We start from the raw sequence: 11527 nt of genomic DNA on the forward strand, positions 1-11527 counted from the left end.
TAAGGTACCCTCTGAACAGGCATGGGCTGGTATGAGATTCTGACGGTATAACTTTGAGCAAAACCACTAAATTATTACTCTATTATTAAAACAAAAAATTTAAAATTCATCACATGATTTAAAAAACAAATTGCAGTTATTATTACTTTTACTGCCTGCATAATATGACGTACTCCTTAAGGCCATAATAGCACTCAAAATATAATTTTTTTTAATGTTTTTGATTTTTTTTTTAGTATTTATGTATCATCTATGATATGACACTAGATAGAAAGCAAATAGTTCTTTTCTCTTCCTCTGAACAGAAACAGCGACTTCTGAACGACTGCAAAAGTTCATATCTTTCATTATTTTGGTCAGAGTCAAAAGGAGAAAAAAAGACGTCTTAATTTGTACAGAGCTCTCACCTTTTCATTCTGGACAGAATGGACAGAAACATGTTTTTCTAGATTAAATCAACAATCTTGAGAATCTTATGTTGATTTTATTTCAACATAAGGCGTGACAATCGTGGCATGTTTAATACATCAGTGAGTGACTGATTTAAAATCCTGACACAATTGTCACCTTCCCAAAAGCTGCTGTAAAAATATTATATATTAATGTCTTTTACACCCTAAATGAGTCAGTGTTTTAAAACTACGTTGGCATAAAATATTCATATAAAAAATTATTTATCTATTTTTTATTTTACCATTTAAAGGCCATATGTTTACACAGCTCCACTGTGTTTTATTGGGATCAAACCTCTGGCTGTCGGGACGTAGCAGATAGTCGCGGTGTTTGTGGGAAATCAAAATATTTTTCCACTTTTTGAAGTCCTTCATCTACCTCCCTTCCGCTCTCATCTTCAGACGAGTCTGAAGCTCCAGCTCCAGCTGGTTTGTTTCTACCTCTGAGGCCTCCTCCGTGTCATCTTCAGAGTCCTCAGAGGAAGAGGAGGGTCCTTCCTCGCACTCAGAGTCCATGATCGTGTTCACTGTGTGCTGTAAAGTCTTGCCATCTGCAAAACAATCTGCTTTTTTTGTTGTTTTTGTTTAATCTGTCCACTAATTTTCTTCAAAAAAATCTAATCTTTAATTGTTGATGTTCAGCATGCTGCGCTCTCTGGTATCTGCTGTTTTATTGTCAAAGACTGAGATTTAGTCCTTGGAACTTCTGCCTGACAGCCTGGCTGTCAACACGAGTTAAGTGGCTTTATTCTGTCCTGATGTTTCACCTAAAACAGGCTTAACTTTATCCTTTTCTTAAGAAGAATGTCTGATTCAGCACATACAGCTAAAAAGTCCTAAAGAAAAACTCATGTTTTGCTTCTGCTCATTGTGTTTTATGGGAGAGTTTGTCATACGTGGGCATTGGCTGATTCCCGGTTTTAAGGTGTACCACAGTGTTAAAAAGTCAGTGTCAAAACCGCTAAATTTCTCCATCATACTATTCCTACAGTTTAAAAGCTTTTTAATAAGATACCAGAGACAAAGTGTTTTTGTTTTTCTTCCCCCCGTTCAATTCCAGCAGCTTCCCGTCTCCGATCTGTTGGTCCAAGCTGTCATTAAGGCTAACACTCACACTGCAGGCAAAAGGGGCTCAAATATGATTTTTTTTTCCATTATTATTTTAAAATTTTTATTATAACAGTCTTAACATGTTTTTTTTTGTTGTTTTTTTTTCATACCCCTGTCCTAAGATGGGACGTATTATGGCATGGCGCTGTCCATCTGTCTGTGGACAATTTCTTTGTCCAAGCTCTAAATTGATAACCTTTCAACATACAAATGTCAAACTGCACAGCTGAACAGCTCATGAGTGAAGGATCATCTCTATAATTTGCATAGTTTTTTTTCCTGTACCTTTGGCCTGGCTCTGCTCCGTTTGTGCAGCGTAAACGTGCTGCCGCGTCCTCGTGTACGCACATCAATACCCTCCAGGCTGCTGCTGTGATCTGCTCTCCCAGGGGGGGTTTGCTCTGTGTAGGAAGAGGACGAGGGAGACAGGAAATGTTGTAAGGGAAAGTGAGCCTGGCCGAGCGCTGGGACTTCCTTTACACTCGCCTTTCTCTTCATAATGAAGCTGACCCATGAAACTGAACACCATAACATGCCGCAGGAGAAAGTGTTTGGAAGCTACGTGTGAACAAGATCAGAGCTGAGTCTTGACTGCAGGGTCTTCGAGTCTGTGTGTTGTGTGGATTTGTGTTCCCATACCAATGTAATTAGTGACTTTGCTTTGTTTTTGGCCACAAACAGCTGACTTCCGCAGTTGTACTGAGAGCGGAGATTGCCCGGTCCAACCCTCCTAAAAAATAAAAACAAACATAAAAATCCAATTTAAAGTCATACGCACAAAGTTATCGCCAATCACTGGTAGTTGGACTGATGGAACATTTTTAGGGGCGTGGGTGGGTGTTGATGTGTCAGGTCTAATCTGGTCCCCCGGTCGCAGTGAATTGATAAAGTTTGACACGTACAGACGCTTATTAATTTATTACATGCCATGACCTTCATGTGGTGCTGTTGTGGAGGGCAAAGTGACACCCCCCCCCCTCCCCCCTTGGATAATGCTAGGGGAAAGGCTGCAGCTCATCAGTAGCTCATGCATGCATCACTCTTCTGCCACTTCTGTTCAGCCAATAAGATCTTTTAAAGCAACCAAACCACCTTTTTTCTTGTCAGCTGGCTTAAAGTACTCCTATACTATAGACCCCTTTGACATTTGAAAGCTTTTATTGTCAATGTTACCGCCGTGGACTATGATTTTCCACCATCATAGTTTGAAACTGTGGCTTGGACCTATCTGACTGGAATTAATCTGACCTGTAGCGCAACAGTGCCTTCAACTGTGTGGTGAAGAACTGCTGTTTTCATTTAAACGTTTCCTTAAAAGATAAATTTATCAGTACTCTGTATAGAACAAAAATATTGACATTGTCGAATTATCGTAATGGGCGCCATTGATTATGCACTCTCCCGCTGACTGATGGGTCAGAACATACCAGGTTCAGAAATATGATGAATATATTTTTCTCAAGCCTATTTATATTTTACAGTAGCAGATATTTATTATCACCTGTCACAAAAGGGCAAAGAAATGCTGTAGTGTTTCTAACGTATCTCATGAACTTCAGGACACATTTTATTGAAGCTTTCAGAAAGTAATCATTGGATGTGCATTTACAACTGATTAACCCTTGGAGTCAACCCTGTACAGACAGCCACCACAGCTATAATTCAGTCAGTTTATTAAAAATGTAGTTAAACTTTGATTTAGTAGTAGCTGAGAGTCATTGACAGCTCATACTCTGAGCGTAACGTCTTGCGATATTGTGTGGCATTATTTTCAAGGTTTCACAAAAAATGGCTACAACTCCACCATTTCTAATTAAACGTGATCCTGGTCTAAAACTGTGGCATGGAAGGAGGCGGGGGATATGCATTCATTCAAGGAATGCTAAGCCTTTAAAATATTTTTTGTGGTTAGTAGTTTGTAAGCTGTTGAAAAAGTGCTTAATGTGAAAAGTGGCATCATAAACTATATCTATACCTTATCTCTAAATATTCTGTGTATTTTCTCGTCTGAAGGGGAAAGGAATTCAGCATCAGTGGTAAGATGCAACAAAAGGATCCAACAATGTCTTGACCAGCTTCGTCCTTTTTTCAGCTGTGTCACGTTTTAAATTCACTTTTGATTTATTTTTCATTTTTTTCCAAAGACGTTCAGTTTTGTGTATTATTTTTTTCCTTTGTCTCTCATCCTGACATTGTTGGAGATGGACCACACTTGTCGGATGTGGGCCTCTGAGAAACAGGCCAACTATTCTGTGAATGAAGTTCGGGGAAAACCCCGTAGTTTCAGAGTGGTGACTCACAGCTCCTGGTGTCCTGTGGAATTTGGTCAAGTGACTGTTTAGGGTTGAAGGAATCTCATAGCCTACTTCTCCTTTGATATCAATTTTTCCAAGTCAAGATTAAACTTGTGGGTTTTTCATAGCTGCTAGGTCTTGTGAGTGTGCATTAAAACAGAAACATAAACGAGACCAAGCTGGGGTTTCAGATTTTCCGTTTATTTCTGTTTATAGAAAAAAAAAAGCATCTCAGTGCAGTTAATGAATCTGCATCTTGGGCAGATCTTAGAAAAGATTTTCATCCAATTCCTGAGGAGGCACGTCTCCATTTTCTCTTATCACCTGAAGGTGGAGCGATAATGTTTTTCTCTCTGTCTGATGTTCGCTTGTCTGCGCCTTGAGCAAAATAGCTCATGAACCACTGAACAAATTTTAAGGAAATTCTCGGAAAGTAATCAGTTCCTATCATTTCTCAACACAAGATCATCTTAGTCTAAATCTCTAGCATGAAAATAGGCGGGCAGTAGGCCTTATTCCAAGGAATGCTAAGCCTTTACTTCTTATCCTGTCTCCAGCATATTAGGAGGAATATGAAACGGAGTGGACATCCTGCTCATCGCTGCATCTTTGTTAATTCAGAGGACAAGAATGCTTGGAGCCCGGTTGGCACTTTCCTCACATTCCTGAATCTGAGAGCAGTGTTTTGCCAACAGAACCCCCTCATATCACTATACACCAGGGTCGTTTGGTTTCACGTGCACACTGGATGACACTTTCTCTTTTCCCGGGCTGTCTGCTCCTTTTCTTTTCCATAGCGTTTTTTTTTTCCCTCCCCCTTTCAGTCTGCTTTGGGTACTATATTTGTCTCTTAACTGACTGCATTCCTGCGAGAGGGCACGCCCCAAATGACGACTTCTTTTGGGAGGCTGGAAGGCAGTTGGGGGATGTTCATCATGTTGACGAAACCACGCCTCCACTCCAGTAATCATCTGAAACCTCCTAGCACGCCGGTTTCACTCGCAATAGTACAAAGAAAGGGTTTTCCTTTTTTTTTTAACTTAGCTGGCATTCATTCACTGCTTTGTGTTTCCAGATTGCATAAGATGATATTTAAGGATTTGTTTGTTGTTTCAGTGTTTGTTAGTCATCTCCAGCTGCCAACGGCAATGATGTTTTTGCATGTGTGTGTTTGGTTCTCTATTATTCTGAGAATACCTCATGAATCACTGAGTGATTAACTTTTGAGTTAACTTTGAATCTGAGTTAGACACACAAAATATTTACAGATATTGAGCTAAAATTTGATGTGGTAGTAGTTGAGACTGATCCCCAACTTATAATGCTAACTTATTCAAGTTTTGTGTTTCAGATTTTGCCATTAACTGTTTTAGGTGCTACAGCTAATCGACATTGGTGAGCACAGAAATAGTTATAACTCAGTCAGTTTGACAAATATTGAACTAAATTTGGTGTGGTAGTAGTTTAGAGTCACCCTCAATCCATCAGCAAGATTTCACAGTATCACGCAAGAAACTCCATTTCTCTTCATAAAATGCTTTTAGTCTGAAACTCTGAAAACGAAAGTTGGCGGGTGACATGCATCCCTTTACGCATGGCTAGGTTTTTAACTTTAATGGCTTTTGTTTTTAATTTTATGGCTGATAAAATCACACCAAGGCACACGACTGGCAGTGGCTCAGTAGTTAGTCGTCCTACAGTGAGAGAGTTGGAGGTTCGACTCGTGTCGAAGTCAAGACACTGAACCCCTCACTGCCTCCATTGTGCCCCGTCGGTGTACGAATGGAGTTTAAAGCGCTGATTAGTCAGATTAGCTTTGTAGAGATTCAGTGCTGTATGAATGTGTGGATGGGTAAATGTGTTGTGTGGCCTGATTAGCTAGAAAGGTGCTTTATAAGTACAATCCATTTCCCATTCCATTTACACAAGAGTGCAAACTAGAGTGAGCGTATTGGAGGACAAATTCTTCCAGATTTGCTGTCCCAACTGTCTTAAACCACATTTTGCCACAGGTCATCAAAACTGTGCGAGTAGTGTCTGCAGCTAGTTGTATACTTATGAGATGCTTTTTATTATTAAATTATACAACATATGTAGTCAGAGCAGTGAAAAACAACAGACATAGCAAATTAAAGACCAAGAAAAAAAAAATTCAGTTGTTTTGATACATTTCAGATTTTACCTTTTCGTCACAGGTCGTTTAGTTGCCCCCACCTTTTAAATGAGTGTCGCAGTTTTTCTTCGAGTCATATCGCAGAAAGCCATTAGAACTCCTTTGCAGAATTTGCCGCTCATCCTTTTTCATTCGGTCTGTTTGTGACCTTCAGGTACAGAAGCAAGTCCACCCAAACCTGACAGCGAAGGAGGATGCCCTCCAGTACGTGGAGGAGCTGATCCTGCAGCTGCTCAACATGCTGTGTGTGGCCCAGCCTCGCTCTGTGCAGGATGTAGAGGTACGGCCTTTATGTTCTTACCAAGTATTTCTGTTTCACATATAAACCTGCAAGATTTTTTTATGTGTACATATTTTTATTTGAATTTTTAAGCAAGAAACCTTATACCACCATTCACTCTGATTAGCTATTTGTTAGCAAGCAATTGAACAAACGGGCCAAATACTATAGGAGCATATACAAATACATTCTCTTTACATACAGGTATCTTGCACTTCTGATTTATTCTTCACTGGGACTTGTAATTTTCTTTCTACTTTATCATCTTTGAAATGTTGTTTCTATGTAACTATTTTTCCTTTTCTGGAGCTACTGTAGCCAACCCAATTAAGTATTCTGATCCTAAATAATTTTATTCAAGATGAATAATTATCACTGTTTCAGAAGTAGGACCAAAATGTAACAACGTATATTACCCACCCAGTGGTAATAGCAGAGACTGGGCAGAGCCAGGCCTCCATCACTCCTGGATTTTTGAAGATGAGCTTTGTTCAATCGAGAATGTTTGCCCTTCTATGTGTAGGAGGACTTATTCGAATCTAAAAAGTCCAAGATTTAGGTATGAAGACTGGTATTGAAAGAAACAAATTTGGAAATTTATGGAGGGTGTTCATTTTGAGTGAAATAATTGTTCCGGAAAAGTACAAGTCTAAAAGGTTAACCAGAAATCATTATAGACCCTTTTACCATCTACCAACCATTATTTTATACAGGTTCAAAAATGTGTTCTGTGTTCAAGCATTCCGATGCCATGTATTTCACCTCTTATCAAAATAAAAACTTTTCCTCTTTTTCTTTTTTCCAACAGGAAAGGGTGCAGAAAACTTTTCCCCACCCTATAGATAAATGGGCGATTAGCGACGCCGTGGCAGCTATTGAGAAACCTAAGAGAAGAAACCCCCTACTTCTCCCTGTGGAGAAGATACACCCAATGCTTAAGGTAAAAACATCTGAACAGTCCAACTTTCCCTCCATTTTCAGCCCTATCTACCTACTTAATAGACATACCCATTTGCAGAAACATATTTATTTTGTTTAGCTTACAGCTTTGACAGCTTGGCTGATGGCATTGCCCTAAAGTGATCTGAGACCTCATTATGCATGTTCAGGCAAACGCTTCAGATGATCATAAGCTGCTGTTTGACTGCTGTGTAATAATTATTTTTTTTGCTTTAGATAACATTTGCTTTTTTTTTTTTACTAGGAGGTTCTGGGCTACAAAGTGGACTACCATGTTTCTCTCTACATCGCGGCAGTTCTCGAATACATATCAGCAGATATTCTCAAACTAGCAGGCAACTATGTCGGCAACATTCGTCACTATGAAATCACCCAGCAGGACATCAAGGTGTCCATGTGTGCAGACAAAGTGAGAAAGCTGAATTGTCACACATCACAAGAAAAAACGCAATTTTGTTTTGATAAAGTTTAACCGATTGGGTTTCCCTTCCGTTTGATTTTAGGTTTTGATGGACATGTTTGACCAGGAGGACATCGGCTTGATGTCACAGTGCACGGAGGAACCCTTGTCCTTTGGCGAGCTCACCTATGATGAGCTGATAAGGCTTGAAATTGCAGAAGAGCGACAATATCTGCGAGAGCTCGACCTTATTGTGAAAGTGTTACGGAATCACTTCCTGTCTTATCCCAAAATCTTCTCAGCCCAGGTGAGGAGTCCCTTTAAGTTGAATTAAAAATGAAAACATTGCTCTCTTAATATTTTAAGTTTTATCATATTCATTGCACAGTTATGACTCATGTAAACACACCACTGGGCAGTATCACTCAGCGAAAGCCTAGTAGGGAAACAGTATGATTTCTGAACAGAGATGCACTAATGAAAAATACCACAAGTCAGCACTGTAGAAAACATGTTTACTCACAACATTTGTTCGACCTGTATCAGAGTCACAATCGAAACCCTGCTGTCCAAAACCATCTTCATTCTTGCCTATCACCAAAGGCGATAAGCCGATCTTGGTTTTGCCCATGTCTCTGTGTGTTTGTCTGTCTGTAGCGTTAGCATAATATCTCATGAACCAATAAATGGATTTTAATCCAACTTGCAGAAAGTTATCATTAGATGTTGATCTAGAACTGATCAGCCCAGTTCAAGATGGTCACCACACCCAACTGACCTCAGAAATCACAAAACTGGCTATAACTCAGTCAGTTTTACAGATATTGAGCCAAAATTAGATGTGGTAGTAAGCAATTGATCCAAAAGTAATATCAGTATCACATGAGATGGTGTAAAATGTCATTTATATAATCGCTGTATAAAACCTTCATTCAGCCCCATTTTCACTGGATACTTCTTGTCGATTGATCAAAACTTCATAAAATATTTTGTAAAGGCACAAGCACAATAATGTTTTTACCTTGTCTTTGTGTGTTTGTTGGCTGTAGTGCTGGCAGCTAATCAACCTTAACCAACACTAAATGGCTAGAGCTCAGTCAGTTTTGCAGATATATTAAATTAAATTTGGTGTGGTAGTAACTGAGAGTTATTCCCAACACATACTATGAGCAATAATACATCTTTCTAAATCGTGTCATTTACAATCCCTGGCCATATTTATGGAATCTCCACTCTTGCTGGATGTTCTTTCAATTGTTTATTTTTGTATAAAAATAAAAATAAATCAGATATGCCACAAAGTTATTTTTCAAACTTCTGATCTTCTGGCATTAAGAAATAATAAAAAAAAGAAATATAATTGTTTTAGTAATTCCCAGTTGCTTTTCTTAGATGAGGTAGAGGAGAGATTTATGGAATCACTTTGTAATTTGCAGTTCTGAAACAAACACCTGCATCAGATTACATCTGCTGATTAGTTTTCAGTTAAAAAGATGGCTCGCACTTTGGAAAGCTGTCACACAAAGCAGACGGACACAAATTGTGGCTCCAACACGAGAGATGATAGTTGAAACGAAGGAGAGGATTATGAAACCTCTTTAAGAAGGTAAATGATCACAAAATATTGCAAAATATGTTGGTTGATCCCAGTTAGCTGGGTCTGAAATCTGGACCAAATGCAAACAAAAAGAGAAGGTTGTACAAAGTATCAAGATAGAAAACTTACAGTAATATGTCTTGAAAACAGAAAGTGCACAACAAAACAAAAAGAGAAACAAGTGGGCGGAAACTAGAGTCAATGTCTGAAGAAAGTGCCTCAAAGAAATGGGATTTACATCTGGAAAAGTCAAACAAAAGCCATTATTAACACCCAAACAGAAAACAAACCAGGTGCCAGAGTGGGTAAAGAAAAACAGTCATGGACTGAGAGTGACTGGATGAAAGTGTCATGTCAGCTAAACGCAGGAGTCGTTTGACCAAACGACTATCACGTTGTTCCTTCTCAGCATAAAATGATTTTAGTTTAAAACTCTGGCATGAAAAGCAGAGCTGGTTATGCATTCTTTCAAGGAATTCTAGGCCTGTAATTCTTACAAAGTTTGTCAACCAGTTGATTACACAATGTCTCTTGTGACACTGAAGGGACCTACAGTATCTTTTTTTTTCTTTTTAAGGATAAGTTTTGTTTAAAAGGAGGAATTGAGCCTTACATCTACACGTTTGGAAAAACTGAGTGGAAGTTGAGTCAATGTGTTGCTGTAGCTTTGCATATTTTGGGTTGGGTAATTTGTGGTATCTTTTGGGTGAGGAGGATAAACCTTTGTGGGGTTGAGAGGAATGCAGAACATGTAATTAAGTTGAGACAGGAACAACATCTGCAGACCCCACCAAAATAACCTCAATTATGTCTGCTGGAACATAATGAAATCTGAAATTACTCAGGGTCATGTCAAGAAACTCTAACAGTCAAATAATGACAGGACTGAACTTTTCTCAGATTTAAGCAGTTAGTAATCACTTGCCAAAAGTATTCACTCACCCATCCAGATCCTTGTATTCGGATGTTCCAATTACTTTCGTGGCCACAGGTGGATGAAATCAAGCACCTAGGCATGCAGACTGATGCTACAAACATTTATGAAAGAATGTCAGTCAGTCAGTTCCAGCATGATATCGTGATAGGAGGCCATCTGTGCAATAAGTCCAGTCTGGAAATTTCCTCACTACTAAATATTCTTCAGTCAGTTGTTAGTGAGATTATAACAAAGTGGAAGAGATTGGGAATGACAGCAACTCGGCCATGTAAAATCACAGAGTTGGCTCAGAGGATGCTGAGGCTCATAGTGGACAGAGGTCACCAACGTCAATCACTATAGATCTCCAATCTTTGTGGTCTTCAGATTAGCTCAGGAACATGGTGTAGGGTCATGGAATGGGTTTCCATGGCTGAGCAGCTGCACCCAAGCCTTCCATCACCAAGTGCAAAGCAGTGTCTGATGCAGTGGAGTAAAACACACCACCACTGGACTCTAGAGCAGTGGAAGCATGTTCTCTGGAGTGAAGAATCACAGGTCTGGGTTTGGCTGCTGCCAGGAGAATGGCACTTGTCTGACTGCATTGTGCCAAGTGTAAAGTTTAATGCAGCGGGGATTATGGTGTGATGTTGTGTTTTCAGGAGTTTGTCTCGGACACGTAGCAATGCAAGATCTTGCTTGATCTGTTAACGCTTAGAGTACAGGTTGGGGATCAGTCTCAGCTACTACCACACCAAATCTGATCTCAATATCTGTAAAAATTGACTCAGTTGTAGCCATTTTTGTGTTTTCTAAGGGCAGTTGGCTGTGGCCACCATCTTGAAGTTGTAGATCTTCATCCAATGATTACTTTCTGAGAGCTTCATGAAAATTTGTTTAATGGTTCATGACGTATTTTGCTACTTCACAGCGAGTGAGATGCATGATCAAAAACTTTAGGTTACTTTCGTAACCCCGGTTCTCTGAGTAGCATGAGTGAGTGTCTCACATTGGGAACGCCCATGGCGTGACCTCATCAGAAGCTCCTATTACATTACGCCAGCCAGGATTGGCTGGAGATACACTCGTCAGCGTCAGAGAGGGCAGAGTCCCTCCCCCTATAAATAGGGCTGACGCTGCACTGAGACTTTATTCAAAAACCTCTTCTCGCAACGAGCAGAAGTTCCAACCAGCTCCCTGCTGGTACTGCCTTTTTCTCTCTGAGCCCAGCTGAACTGTCCACAGATACGCGCGCAAGCTCGGTCGCCGGGCGCTTGGCTTGGAGGTTCTGGTCAGTACCGCAGCGAGTAGCCGTTCCCGGTAGAAATACCGAGAAAAAAAAAAA

The 11527-nt window shown here is 39.8% G+C and overlaps 1 protein-coding gene across 1 annotated transcript in view; it reads left to right on the top strand.

Annotated features, from left to right (window-relative positions):
• sos2 (son of sevenless homolog 2 (Drosophila)) overlaps positions 1-11527 on the top strand; it is a gene marked incomplete in the record, with an annotated part of 51252 nt that overhangs the window by 9049 nt on the left and 30676 nt on the right. Inside the window, 4 exon segments of the mRNA XM_017412781.3 lie at positions 6184-6309; positions 7118-7249; positions 7514-7678; positions 7773-7976. Of these exon segments, the coding sequence (XP_017268270.2) occupies positions 6184-6309; positions 7118-7249; positions 7514-7678; positions 7773-7976 (627 nt within the window).

This window comes from Kryptolebias marmoratus, linkage group LG10, assembly GCF_001649575.2.
Source record: "Kryptolebias marmoratus isolate JLee-2015 linkage group LG10, ASM164957v2, whole genome shotgun sequence".
Classification (NCBI taxonomy): Eukaryota; Metazoa; Chordata; class Actinopteri; order Cyprinodontiformes; family Rivulidae; genus Kryptolebias; species Kryptolebias marmoratus.